At 39.1% G+C, this 15,277-nt stretch overlaps 1 protein-coding gene across 1 annotated transcript; it reads right to left on the minus strand.

Moving 5' to 3' along the window:
• Positions 1-3,758: 3,758 nt before the first annotated feature.
• LOC117357215 (olfactory receptor 5V1-like) lies at positions 3,759-4,709 on the minus strand. Its single transcript, XM_033937587.1, has one exon. It carries the CDS (start codon positions 4,695-4,697, stop codon positions 3,759-3,761), a length of 939 nt encoding a protein of 312 aa, XP_033793478.1. The 5' UTR covers positions 4,698-4,709.
• Between the last annotated feature and the right edge of the window lie 10,568 nt (positions 4,710-15,277).

Genomic DNA, 15,277 nt, shown 5'->3' on the forward strand with positions numbered 1-15,277 from the left:
TAAGACCAAATCCGTGGCCATTGAGTAGCAGAAATGGGCTGCTTTATTTCAATGCTCCAAATGTCTTTTAGACTAGTTTTAGATTTTTTATTCAAATATTCAGATATTAATTTATACCACTTGGCAGTCTGATGCCCTAGCAAATCTGTCTATGTGGAAAAGGCTAGTGTTGTGAAAATGAATTGTTATCTGTTGACTGCTGTCAAATTATTTGTGACAAGCAGTGTCATTTAGATTCTTAAAAAAAACAAACCAAAAACCAACTGTAATGTGTCAACTGTTTTTTTCAAAGCTGTGCGGTGGTGACAGCTGGTTCAAGGCTTCAGTCTATTTGACTAAATTGGTTTGGTGGCACTTTTCAGTGGCTCACCTGAAATTGTTGAGAACTGTTGAAAATTAGAGAGTAATTTTCAGTTTTAACCAAAACTCTTGAGTAAAAAAATTTCTTAGAAGCGCTGTTCATCTTTATCCTTGGATTTGATAACTGATCTGTTAATTGAAATAAGATTTTACCTAAAGCTAATTAAGCTTTTATTATTATTATCATTTGAGTTGTGGCTGGGTAAGCTTAGGGAAACTTCAATTATTCATTTTTTTCTCTGGGGTAGCTAGAAAAGTAAATCCTGTATCTGTAGCAATTGTTAATTTAACGTTTCAAACTGGTATTCAGCCATTCCAATCATACTTTCATGGTTTCTCAGCATAACTACTGTTTGTTTGGTAAACTCAGAGGTTGAAATAAGAAATTAATGGAGAATTGCTTCAGTTGTTGTAATTCTCCCCCCCAGATGTCTTCCAAGATGCCCAGACACCACCATAGAGTAGGGAGGAAAACCAAAAACTTTAAGAAGATATTTAGCACCATTCTGCCCCACTGCTATCCTGGGTTTAGTCTTAGAGATTCCCACTTTGAGCTGCAGTCTTCTCAGTTCTATGTTGCTCCACACTAGTGCCCCGTCTACCTGATAAATCCCTCAGCAATTAACTAATTCTGCCTTAGATAACTTGTCCTCCAGGAACATCTAATCTCACAAGGACAAAAGTACAAAACACACAATAACCTAAAGTCTCTAGATTAGAGACAATACCCTCTATACACAGACTCTATAATAACCTTCTTCATGTAAGCAATTGAATAGCTGTTCTAAATTTAGGATCCTAGGACCTGATCGTCAAAATGATTTAAGCAGCCAGGAGAGATTCCTGCCCACTTAAATCATGCTCAGTGGGTTAGCAAGTGATATTCAGTGATACTCAATTGGGCAGTCCCACTGAATATCGGCACTAACCAGCCAAACTAAAACTGGCAAGTGAGGATCATTATGGGGGCAAAGTCAGGGAGAAGCCAGCAGTTATGTACTAGACTGTTAGTGATATTCAATGCCAGTCCCCACATGGCTAATCAGACAGATATGTCATATCTATGCATGGTTAACTATGCTTGAACCAGGACTGAATGTTGGCCTCAATAATTTCTGTATGGTGGCCAGAAATGTTCTTCTTTATCCCAATGAGCAAAGTCCCTCTGGTGTGATCCCCATTCCTCCTTCTTTGCCACTCCTAAGAGCAAAGTTATATATCCCTTCGTGAACCAATTTCAAGATCATATACTGCATAAAAAATTGTACAGGGAGCCAGTAGAGCTTCTTTAAAATAGGCAAAATATGATCAATCCGTGATGCTCTCATCAACATTGTACCCGGGCAGCTGCAATACCCAAACACAGGGCATTGCAATAATACTTCCCAAAAATCCCATCTTGTAAATCTATGCGGGCCCTGGCACTGAATATTGGCTATACCCAAATAACTAATTTTGCATTTCTAAGTTCCCTCGACTCCTACCCAACCTGCCCCAGGAATGTACACTTCAACTGCAACACCCCCTACTTCAGTCTAGATAGATCCCCAGGCCTATCTTGCTCTCTAGTGATCCAGTGGGGGTGTTGGGGTAGGGGCAAAGATCCCTTGCTCCTGCCCCTTGAGGCTGCCTGTGGAAAATGCTTGCTACAATCTCTCATTGCAGCCTCATGGTACTACACAAGTAACATGAGTCATAATTATTTTAATAGAGAATTGGTACAGGTTCACAAAGATCTCTTTTTATTGAATAACAAGAAATATAGGTTATTTACAATGACATAATAAAGTATTCCTTTTACTAAGACTATGTTAAGTCTTTTTGATATTAGGGGGCATGGCTTGGGTTGAAAGTGGTGTGAAAGACTTCTAGTAGTTAATAAGCTTCACTACCATGTACTGATTGTTTAACAGACTTAATGAGAGACCATTTACAGCCTCCTAAATAGGAGACACTATGGGGCTTATAATAGAAATGTAAACGCGTCTAAAAACCCACCCAAGTTGGCACTTGGATGACCTAAAAGACAGGTCATCCAAGTGCCGAAAATCAAACCTATTTTTTGGACGTATCCAGGGACTTTTTAGGCCTCTGAATTCTGCTGTGCGTCCAGAGCTAAAAGGGGCATATCAGGAGGAGTGGTTATGATGGAATGTGGGCGGGATGTTGGCCGACCTAAACTTAGTTGTCCTGCAGGGATAATCAAAGGTTTTACGAGACTTCCTGGATGGAACTTATACGTTGTGACTTAGACAATGTAAAAACAGGTATAAGTGCCAAAAAGGTATCCAAAGTGACCAGATAACCACTGCAGAGACAAAGTAAAGACCCTCACTGACCCCCCTCACACCCCCACCATGATCAGAATAAAAATGTACATATCTGCCTCCTGAACATCAGCACCTAGTATAGGAAACGACTGAAAAATATACTTTGGTTCATCACTAGAGGGCGCAACTCTCTTCTTGAAGAACTCTATACCTCTGAGTGACTTTCAAACGTGACGGTTGCAATCCTGAAGTTTGGTTACCAATTTGAATGAGAAGACAGTTCTTTTATTTGAACCCTAGTATAGGAAAGCCTAGTAGAGCTGCACACTGGTCTCATAAATAGTCTGGGGGGTGGGTTAGTGAACCATAAAAATGAGGACCCAGGCCCAAAAGCCATTATAACCACTACATTTATGGTGGAACATGTGCGTCCCCCAAACCCTACTCTACTGCCCTATAGGGGCCATCTGCAGGCATAAGGACTATTGGGGTTATAAACAGGTGGGTTTTGGGGATGTTCTAGGGGGCTCACCATAACCTATAAGGGAGTTCTGGTGAGATGTTTATCTGGCACCCTTTTTGTGAAGTTCACAGCAGTGCCCTGTAAGATGCCCCATTGTTCTGTTGCCATATCTGAGTGGCCAGTCCATCACAATGCTGGGCCCTCCCACGTACTAAAGGTCTTCTGGGTGTTTGGGACTTGGATGAATTTTTGGTCGAAAATGTGGTATAAAAATAGACTTAGTGGTGGTCTGAATGATCAAACGCTTGGATGTCCAAATAGACAATTTAAAAAATATATATATATATTTTAGATGTACTTTTCGAGAATGGACATTTTCCTGCTGCAGATTTTGGGCAACTAGCGCCCTACATTCCAGATCAGACATAGACATATTTTTTTTTATTATGTCCCTCCATACTTTTAGCATTAATCAGAAGAAAATACCATAAATTAATCTGAATTATAATGGATAACCTAAAATAAAAAATATATAATGGGAACACCCTAATAGGTGCCGTACTAAATATGCAGCTACTGTGAGGTAAAATTCTATGTTAGACCGTAATGACTGCAAACGATACTGTGGTTTAGTAAAAGGGCCACATAGTTTTAATAACTAATACTCATACTTTAGTTTCTGTAGTACCTATTAGTTTACTCAAGGATTGTTTAACTTCTTTGTTTTTTAAGCTATAAATAATAGGGTTTAACATTGGAATCAGAGATGTGTATAAGAGAGAAAACAGTTTGTCTTGCTTTGGTGAATACATTGAAGGTGGTCTCATATACATACATGTGATAGACCCATAGAATAGAATTACAATGATGAGGTGGGAGGAACAAGTGGAGAAGGCTTTGTGCCTCCCTGTGGCAGAATTCATTTTCAGGATACTGGAAATGATGAAGATGTAGGATGTCAGAATTAATCCAAAGGGAGTAATTCCCACAAACACCCCTTCAATTAATATCCAAATAACCAAATTCAATAAATCACTGCAGGAGCGTTTCATTAGCACTGTGAGATCACAGAAAAAATGATTAATCTCATTACTCCTACAGAATGAGAACTGAGATGTCATAATGGCTTGGGGCATTACTTCAATTAAGCCAAGTATCCAAGAAACAGATGCCAGAAGGACACAGACTCTCCTGTTCATGATGAGCACATAATGTAAAGGGTTACAGATTGCAACGTAACGATCGTAGGCCATGGCAGCAAGGAGTAAGACTTCTGTAGCTGTGAGAGATAGGAAAACGTACATCTGTACTATACACACAGAAAAAGAAATGAGCATGTTCCCTGTCAATAGACTTTTCAGCAGTGTAGGGAGAGTGACAGAGATGTTACAGATATCCAAGAAGGATAAGTTACTCAGGAAGAAGTACATGGGTTTTTGCAGGTGAGGGTCAGCACACACTGTAATTAAAAACATCAAGTTTCCCAGCAAAGAGATCAGGAAGATCAGGAAAACTGTGAGAAAAATGGGGAGTTGGAGGTGAGGATAGTCAGAGAATCCCAGGAGAATGAATTCTGTAACTGAGGTTCTGTTTTCTTTCCCCATTCATTCAATGTTCTTAATCTGCATTTGAAAGAAAATAAATATTGACTCTGTAACAAAAATAATAATTGTTATATAATATATACTGGTACTTCTGGAGACATGGTATAACAGGGCACCATCTGGGTACCACATTCAGTGGGTAGTAAGCCAGTTCACTTACATGTTTATGTGTCCTTAGAGAATACTAGCATAAATCAGCATCAAAGTGCCAAAATTTAAGCACACATATTAAATACCCAGTCTACGATTGGCATAAGTATTAGCACCTATATGCAGCATGATAGTTGCTTGTACTATGAGGTTTCCACTAGAAGTCACGTCAGCCATTTTGAATCAGCTGCTGAAACAGGTAAGAAACTCCTGCCCTTAAGACCCCACTAGACCACTAGATATTTAGCATTTTATGTAATCCTAACTATAGAAACATAGAAACCTGATGGCAGATAAAGGCCAAATTACCCATCTAGTCTGCCCATCCATAGCATCCACTATCTCCCTAAGAAATCCCACGTGCCTGTTCTTGAATTCAGACACAGTCTTTGTCTCTACCACCTCTGCTAGGAGACTATTCCACACATCTATCACTCTTTCAATAATAAAGTACCGTATTTTTCGGACCATAAGACACACCCACCTGTAGAGGAGGAAAACCCAAGAAAAAAAAAATTTGTTTCAGAATTTTTTTCTTCTTGGTTTTTCCTCCTCTACACGTAGGTGCATCTGGTGGTCTGGTGTTGGGAAGCCCGAAGCCAACCACAGCCACCCAAAGCCAGTAGCTGTCTGGAGCCGCCCAAAGCTCTAAGCTGCTAGAAGCCGCCTGCAGCCACCCAAAGCCGTACAGTGAGAGAGATTAGAAAACTGGACCTCTTCTCCCTTGAAAAGAGGAGACTGAGAGGGGACATGATTGAAACATTCAAGATAATGAAGGGAATAGATAAAGACAGGTTGTTCACCAAGGTAGAGAGAATGAGAGGGCACTCTCTAAAGTTAAAATGGATAGATTCCGTACAAACGTAAGGAAGTTCTTTTTCACCCAGAGAGTGGTAGAAAACTGGAACGCTCTTCCGGAGGCTGTTATAGGGGAAAGCACCTTCCAGAGATTCAAGACAAAGTTAGACAAGTTCCTGCTGAACCAGAACATACACAGATAAGGCTAGACTCAGGGCACCTACCGGGTGAGCAGATTGCTGGGCACGATGGACCACTGGTCTGATCCAGCATCGGCAATTCTTATGTTCTTAAGCCACCCACAGCCCCCTGGTACCTTTTTTAGTGGTGGTGGACCAGCACGGTCTCCTGGATGGCTGCCTTGTCTTAGAAGAGTGATGCACAATGCAGGAGCGCAAAGGTCACGCTCCTGCATTGTGCGTTGCTCTTCTAAGACAAGGCAGCCATCCAGGAGACCATGCTGGACCACCACCACTAAAAAAGGTACCGGGCGGGGGGCGCACAGTTTATTCGGTCCATATGATGCACCCCCTTTTTGTGGGTGGAAAAAGTGCATCTTATGGTCCAAAAAATACGGTATTTACTTAGGTTATTCCTGAGCCTATAACCTCTTAACTTCATCCTAGGCCCCCTCATTCTGGAGTTTTCCTTCATTTGCAAAAGGCTTATGTTTTGTATATTAATGCCACAGAGATATTTAAATGTCTCTATCATATCCCCTCTCTACCACCTTTCTTCCAGAGTATTCATATTGAGGTCTATACGTGTTCCCCCTCTTTTACTTCCCAACAGCCCACTTTATTCCTCAATAAATCCGTTTGTCTATAAAGTGACCCCCCCCAGAGCGTCCCCATAATAGTTGGCTTCAGCATGACCACTAACTGGGAATTTACAATGCTTGTTCTTTTACCTGAAGAAAGAGTAGATAAGGTTAGAGAAGAAGGCAGGGCACATATTTTTAAACTACACTTGTTATGTCAAAGGAGAAAAGAAGAGCAGTATCACTCTGTGAAAAAAAAACAGAGGCAAAACCAAACAGCAGAGTTGAAAGAAACAAAGTAGGCACAGATGTGGAAAATCAATCAAGCTTTATTGGACACTATTTCATAACATAAGAATTTTCCCATTGACTCAACCGACCTGCATCAGGAGTCAAACTAATAAAAAACTATAAATACACGAGGTTTAAAATATGAATACTAGAACCATAATATGAAATGTATTAAGAATGTATACAAAAGTTAAAAAATTATTGAGGATCAAATTAAAGACAATAAATAGAAAATACATATGTAGATGCTACTGGTGCCTAATTTCAGTGGAAAACACCATTTAAAAATGAATAATAGTGTTAAAAATATTGCAGGCAACTATTGGTGCCTGTGATGGGGTGTATGTCCCATCACATGTGAGAGTACTTTCCTGAGGGAGGGCTACACCAGAGCCTACTCCTCCTCAGCGTTCCCATGGGAAATAGGTAACCAGGGTTATACAGGGAATAGCTAGGTTCAACTAGTTCCTAATTGGGCTGGTTCTAGTCATAGAGAAAACTAGGTGGGTGGTGTTAGGAACCAGCTACCCCTATTTCTCCGGAGTATTGTGTTGCCCAATAGCAAAGATTGAATGACCTTGCCAATGGACTTGAATAACTAATTTACATCCTAATTTGCATAAGACAGTAAATTGGAGAGAAAAGAGGTGATTTATAAAGAAAAGAGACTTCTAAAGCCTTAAACTGGACTCCTGATAGGGAGAGGAGCTTTGGCTTGGACCCCCCTCAATCCTCAGGGGATATTTTGAGGGGAGTCAAGAGGGACCTCACCATGAACTGAAAGGGGGGGGGGTGAGTTGTTTAATGTACTCCTAGCAGAAAGGAGCTTAGTTTGAGTTCTTGGAAACAAGAACTCCAGGGTAACTCTCGAGAGGAGGAATGCTGGCTTCAGCCTAATTCTCACTAAGCCCGAAACCTGATCAGAGCATCTGAGCTCCAGCTAGCTAGAACACTTGGCCTACATCCCTGGTAGGCGGTGTATGGATCCTTGGCCTATACCCCAGTAGGCGGTGCACAGACACTCGGCCTATACCATCGGGTAGGCAGGGCCAGGGGCATGACAGCGCCTAAAAACAAGGTGCCAACATCACAGCTACCTGGGTTGGCCACTGTTGAAAACAGGATACTGGGCTTGATTGACCTTCAGTCTGTCTCAGTATGGCAATTCTTATGTTCCTATGTTACAGAGTCTAACACCATGTAGGTGTGGCTAATGCTGGAAGTAGTGTTAGGCTTCATAAAGTACCTCCATAGTCATGATTCACTTGAAAGGTAGGCGCTGGAAATGTCAGCCTTGAAAACCTTGGTCTACATTTTTGGCGCCTATCTTTCACAAAGCTGCAATTCTATAAATAGCGCCGTTGTGTGACTGACATGCGATGAGCAGCCATTTTTTAGGTTGCCAATCACAACAGCACCATTTATAGAATCCATACTTATATTTATTTATTTCAAAAATTTATTACCTGACTATTAACCAGGCTGTTCATAATAAAAACATTCACAATTACTTAAAATAAATAAATACAATTACAATCTCCAAAAAACTACATAGTTCAATGGAAGCATCCAATAACTCTTCCCTCAGTATGTTATAAATCTTGTCTAGACCACAGTTTAACTCCTTTAGCAGAATGCTTGCACAAAAAATAGATTTTTAACATTTCCTTAAACATCATGATAAACATAGTAACATAGTAGATGATACTATGTTACTGTGTTTATCATACTCCATATGACTGCACCAGTCACTGAAAGGTAGATCGCCTATCTTCCAACTTTAGCAAATGATTACACAAAAAAGTAAGTTTTTAACAATTTCTTAAACTTCATATCATTGCTGCATACTTGCATATTGTCTGGTAAGTTATTCCATATGACCAGACCAGTCACTGAAAAGGTAAATTGTGCTGTACTAGCAAACTACAGCCAAACAAACAGTGGAGATGTCCAATCAAGACAGGTGAGCTTTGTATATTTCACAATTCTCTTTTATTCACTTCAATGAATAAAACAAAACAAACATTGAAATGGCAGATAATCACTAGGGTTTTTTTTTTAAATTAGAAAAGTCTTTGCTCTTGTATTGTCCTTTTTAGTCACATCTGGCTCAGTTCGTTTGTCAAGATAAACAAGATCAGCAATTTTTTCAGAATGATTATGGATATATTCTGCTATTAATAATTACGCCTTGTGTCATTCTCTATAATTCCTTTCCTCATTCTTATTTCTATTTTATTTTATTTTTTGCTTATAGCACAGCATTGGCAATTCAAAGAGGTCTAGCACATGTGGGTATCTTAAGTCACCATTGTCTTTACAATATTTAAGGTATGGGAATTTATCATTATCTCTTTATATGTACAAACAGGAAAAAGACAAGGTGGATGTCTCAATCAACCAATGTGGGTCTTTATCAAATTGTACAAATGTTAATAGAGTCCCAACAAGGATCCCTGTTTCGGCGCTGCTAAATAGCACTTTCTTCAGGGGACACAAGCGCCAAAACAGGGATCCTTGTTGGGACTCTTTTAACGTTTGTACAATTTGATAAAGACCCACATTGGTTGATTGAGACATCCACCTTGTCTTTTTCCTGTTTGTGCATCTTTATCCTGAGACAAGAGGTTCTTCTTTTGTGTGTTCTTTATATATACAATATATATCCTGCTGATTATCTGCCATTTCATTGTTTGCTCTTCCCCATTGTGTTCATTGTAAAACATTGTATTCATCATCAAATATTTGTTTTCATGGCATTCTTAACGTGATAATGTTGCCTTTTTGTATATCTTCTCGTCTTGGTGGTTTACTTGTTTGTTTTATTTATTGCTATATTTGGTTTTTGCATTTAATATTGCAGTTAGTATGATTAACTAATGTGGCAACGTTGCCTTTTTGTATGATTCATGAATGAAGCAACATTGCCATTTTGTATATCTTCTCTTCTTTGTGTTTTATTTATTTGCTACATTCGTTAGTTGCATTTAATTTTGCTGCTAGCATGATTTAACTGTTTTATCTATGTATCATAATCATGCATTGTTTTAGATATCGCATATACTTTGTTGATTACAAAATTTTAAAGATTTTAATATGCAGATGGCATTACAATTATCATCCCCATAACCTCACTGACACAAGAGACTGAACAACTCACCTCATCTGTTCTCACAATGGTAGAACAATGGACTACAAACTATAATTAAATCCAGAAAAAACTAAGCTTTTTCTCGCAAGTCCCAATCACAAACTAACGAATACCTCTCTGAAATTAAACAGGCTAACTTAACCTATCAATTCCACATTAAAATCCTTGGAGTCATCCTGGACTGATGCCTGACTTTTGAAGACCATACCAATGCTCAGGTTAAAAAATGTTTTTGCACCCTCGGGAAACTCCGTACCATCAAACACTACTTTGACTTCCTCTCCTTTTGATTGCTGGTTCAGTCTCTAATCTTAAGCACCTTAGATTACTGCAATATTATATATTTGGGATCTTTCAAGAAAACCATCAAACGTCTGAGAATCATTCAGAACACTGCCGTCCGTCTCATTTATGGTCTCAAAAAGTCAGATCATGTAAGCCCGTTCTACAGAAAACTTCACTGGCTGCCAATGGAGGCAAGGGTCATCTTCAAGTTCGCCTGCCTTTGCTTCAAAACCTTAATGGGTTCATCCCCAATTTACCTGCCGCACCATTTTGTGTTTCCAGGCACCACTTGCACACATAGTACCTATCTGTTTGCCTTCCCCTCCCTGAAGGGCTGTGTCTACAAGAGATTCCTTGATAGAACACTGTCATTCCAAGCTGGCAAATGGAATAAATGCCTAACCACCCTCATTTCAATTGCACCCTCCTACCAATCCTTCAGGAAATCAATTAAAACCTATCTCTTTGATAAATTTCTCTGACTCCTTCCTACCTTGATATATCACTAAAATACCTGCTGTATCTCTGACATATTTCCGGCTAACCTCTCTCGGCTTACTAATGTATTTGAAATTTGTTACCAATGGACTTGACAATATTTTCTGTAACATCACTGTATATGTACAGTCTCTTCCTCTGTAAACCGCTCTGAACTGCTTATGGTACTGCAGTATATAAAATAAAAGTTATTATTATTATTAATGTTTTAATGGTTATAATCTATTTATGATTTCTTTTAATTTTAATATATAATTTTATTTATTTCTGTTTGTCTATGACTATAAATTCTTGATGCAGGCCAGTGTGGCCAAAACATGTACATGTCGAGTAAAGGAGCTATTGAAGTGAATAAAAGAGATTTGTGAACTATACAAAGCTCACCTGTCTTGATTGGACATCTCCACTGTTTGGCTGTGTATGATTTGTGGAAGTGACTCTCCTGTTCTGTACTAGGAAAAGGCACCATATTTCACCTTTTCACATCCAACATTTCATTTTCAGTCCGCAATGAATATCCTGGCCAATGGAAATACAAAACGTTATTATAGTACCAAGGAAATTGTCCATATATCCAATGGTGCAACTACATAATTATTTTGTATTTTATAAGAAATTGGATTGGGAGCCAATGAAGTTTTTTTAAGGCCGGTGAAATTTGCTAAAAGGTGGATATTCCCATCCGTACTCATGCAGCAGAATTCTGTTCTACCTGCAATGTCCACATTCAAGTACTGGTACGTGACACCTTCCTATCGACTCTTACACTGGCTGCCGATGGAGGCACGTGTGAAATTCAAGTTTGGTTGTTTTTGCTTCAAGGTACTCTATGGCTTAGCCCCTAAATATATAACAGACCTTTACTCTTTCACAACCAACAGCTCACACCCGAACTTTGTTTCTCCACCGGTTAGAGGCTGCAAATTTAAAAGTCATCACCAACATCTTCTCGCACATCAAGCAGTATTATGGGGTAAAGACCTTGAACAATTACTCGTGCCTACTACCTATGGAGAATTCAGGAAACGCCTAAAAACACATCTGTTCCTGAAATACTTAGGAAACCAACCTAATCAATCTTAATCCTCAACAAACGATCGCAAGAATTATCAATCACTAAGTCTGTACTTGTTGTAGTCACTCAATCTGTAACATTTCTAATCATTGTAAACCGCATAGAACTTCACGGTCCTGCGGTATATAAACTGTTATTATTATTATTACACTGCACAACAAAGTTTTTGCTTCCTGAACACTGCTGGGTGTTTCTTATAGAATTTTGGGTGCTGATCATGAATATTACATCAAAAATTACCCATCACGTACCATTTCAGAGAAATCTTCAATTTTGTCGTGATTTTTTCTTATATTTGGATGCAAACAATTTTTTCTCCCATAAGTGTCTTATCAACAACGGTTTGTGCCGCCTGGGTATGTCCATGCATAAAATCTAGCCAGGTTGGAAGCTGTTTTATGGAAGATGACATCCTGGGCATGTCTGGGCAGGTCTGAACGAGCTTGCGCTGTCTCACCATGCTATAATGGTGGCTTCCATACACCGATCCTGCTCATTTGGTTAATATAGATAGTCCGTGTGTGTATATAGTATCAGTATAGTAAAGTATAGTAGTATAGTAGCTGTAGCAATATAACAGTAAGTAAGCTTGATGCTATAGACGTTTTGGTGTCGGGCAATATGTCTCGTCGGTGTCGTAACAGCCGCGACACATTCTGCTATATCTGTGGGGAATATACACTTACGCCTCAGAGACGTTCGATGACTGCCCTTGTAAAGAAAGCCTATCATCTGTATTTTGGCTGCAAAATAGGTGATCAAGACAAGCAATGGGCGCCTCACATTTGCTGTGCGACATGTGCTGTTAGTCTGAGAGCCTGGCTCAGAGGTACTCGAAAGACGATGCCATTTGCTGTTCCGATGATATGGCGAGAACAGAAAGACCATGTGACGGACTGTTATTTCTGTTTGACTAATGTGTCTGGTTTCTCTGCCAAAAACAAGAAGTCAATTGAATATCCTAATCTGCCTTCAGCAATGAGACCCATGCCACATGATGACAGTCTTCCAGTTCCGAAACCACCAGAGGATTGGACCTTAGACGAACCAGATGAAGAAACTGCAGTGCAGGGTTCTAACAGTGACATTGACCCGGATTTTGAACCATCCTCATCAGGCGATCCACATCTGATAACACAGTCCGAATTGAACGATTTGGTCAGAGATTTGGGTCTGTCAAAAGCAAAAGCTGAGCTGCTAGGTTCGAGACTGCAGGAATGGTGTTTGCTATCACCAGGTACGAAAATTTCTGTGTTTCGAGACCGGCATCATGATATAACCAAATTTTTTGCACAAGTCGACAGTCTCTGTTTCTGTTGTGACATTGAAGGATTGTTCTCGGTCTTTGGTTGTGATCACAACCCGGAAGAGTGGCGTCTTTTCATTGATTCGTCAATGTTAAGCCTGAAAGCTGTTCTGTTGCACAATGGCAACGTTTATCCTTCAGTACCTGTTGGCTATGCAGCACATATGAAAGAAACATATGAGAATATGGAAATGTTACTAAAGTATGTCCAGTATACCAGGTATAACTGGAATATCTGTGGAGACCTCAAAGTCGTTGCTCTGTTACTAGGACTGCAGCTTGGCTATACAAAGTACTGCTGTTTCATCTGCGAATGGGACAGCCGAGACAGAGAGTCGCACTATTCTAGAAAGAACTGGCCACTCCGTAAAAAGTTAGTTCCAGGACAGAAAAATGTAGCACATGAATCGCTTGTTGACCCGACAAAGATATTTTTGCCTCCTCTTCACATTAAACTGGGACTCATGAAGAATTTTGTGAAAGCAATGAACAAGGAAGGGGAAGGTTTTCGTTATTTAAGACAGATGTTCCCAAGAATAACTGATGCCAAGATCAAAGAGGGTATTTTTGTTGGCCCCCAGATCAGACATGTTATGAGTGACAAGCGATTTGAAGATCTGTTAGTTGGGCCGGAAAAAATTGGCTGGAAAGCCTTGAAAGACGTTGTTGACAATTTTCTGGGCAATTACAGAGCCCCAAACTACATTCAGCTGGTAGACAAACTTCTCAAAGCATACAAGAGAATGAAGTGCAATATGTCACTCAAGATTCATTTCCTCCATTCACACTTGGACTTCTTCCCCGCAAATCTCGGTGCTGTGAGTGACGAGCACGGTGAAAGGTTTCATCAAGACATAGCTACGATGGAGAAACGATACCAGGGCAATTGGAATCCGTCAATGCTTGCCGACTATTGTTGGATGCTACAACGTGATGCACCAGACACTGAATATAAAAGAAACTCGGGAGCAAAACACTTTTAATTCTGTTTCATTTAGTCGCTTGTGCGAAACGTAAACTTGACTATATATTTTATTGTCAGTAAACATAAAAATGTCTATTTCTCATAGTTCTTACGTGATGCAGTAAAACCAAAACCATATTTGAGCATACCAAGTTGGTACCTGTCATAATCACCAAAAACTTTTCAGGAATCAAGACTTAACCAAAAAATTGTTGTGCAGTGTTATTAATACCCAAGTACACGGAATTGCAGTAGTCCAACCTTGACAAAACCAAACTTTGTAATATCTATTGAAAATCCCACCCAGACAGCACAGACATATCAGACACACAGTACCAAATATACATAAAGAATGAAAACATATATATATATATATATATATATAAAATGTAAGGCTTGCTCCACTGATGATAATTAAGTGGAATCGAAGGCTTGTGAAAACTATGCAAAGGAAATATTTTCAATTGGAGAATAATCCTATTCAAAAATTAAAAATATTACCAATATTAAAAAGTATGAAACAAGATGACCCAGGTGTGAAAACAAACATATATGGAAGGTTATGGGATTTGAAATGGTCTTCTCTGGTTTTCAACCTGGTACTCTAACTTCTAGACTATTTCTTCACTTTGAATAGCGTAACACCATTCTATGAATTTCAGCTGCAGCTCTTTTCCATCTTCAGAGCAAGATACTGTGCTAGGTTTTAACATTTAACTTTGCAGAACATGGTAGCGAGATTAATTTACTCTACCAGAACATTTGAGAGGGGAACACTTTGCTAATAAAGGCACATTAGCACCTATACAAGCCTGAATCATTTGAAATGTTTGAAATTTCATATGGAGATGCTCTACGATATATGTCCTAGCTTGTATCTCTTCCAACTTTTAAAAAATGCACTTCGGTTGAGAGATCAAATAACACTACATTTTCTGATTGGAAAAGGGATCAAATATATGAGGATTTTAAAGTCTTCTTTCCCCTTTTCTGCTGCAAAGATATGGAATGATCTTCCTGTAGATCTTAGACAATCTTCTGGTTATGTACAGTTTTGAAAATATCTTAAAACTTGGCTGTTTCAAAAACATATTGTATAATAAGAATTTTGAATAGCACATGATTACACTCTGCACATTCTCTAATTACGCCTAAATTATTTTATAGTTATTATCTGCATCGAACTTGTTAAGACATATGCAATCTATAAGTACTGTATTGGTATTGATAATACCAATACATTGAGGGCACCTAAGTTAATTGAGAAATACCGTTTGAAACAGTGAATGTAAAGTACCTAAA

Source organism: Geotrypetes seraphini, chromosome 3, assembly GCF_902459505.1.
Source record: "Geotrypetes seraphini chromosome 3, aGeoSer1.1, whole genome shotgun sequence".
Classification (NCBI taxonomy): domain Eukaryota; kingdom Metazoa; phylum Chordata; class Amphibia; order Gymnophiona; family Dermophiidae; genus Geotrypetes; species Geotrypetes seraphini.

Excerpts from the sequence above, each read along its gene's own strand:
- LOC117357215 (XM_033937587.1), bottom strand. The coding sequence starts at position 4,697 with ATGGGGAAAGAAAACAGAACCTCAGTTACAGAATTCATTCTCCTGGGA.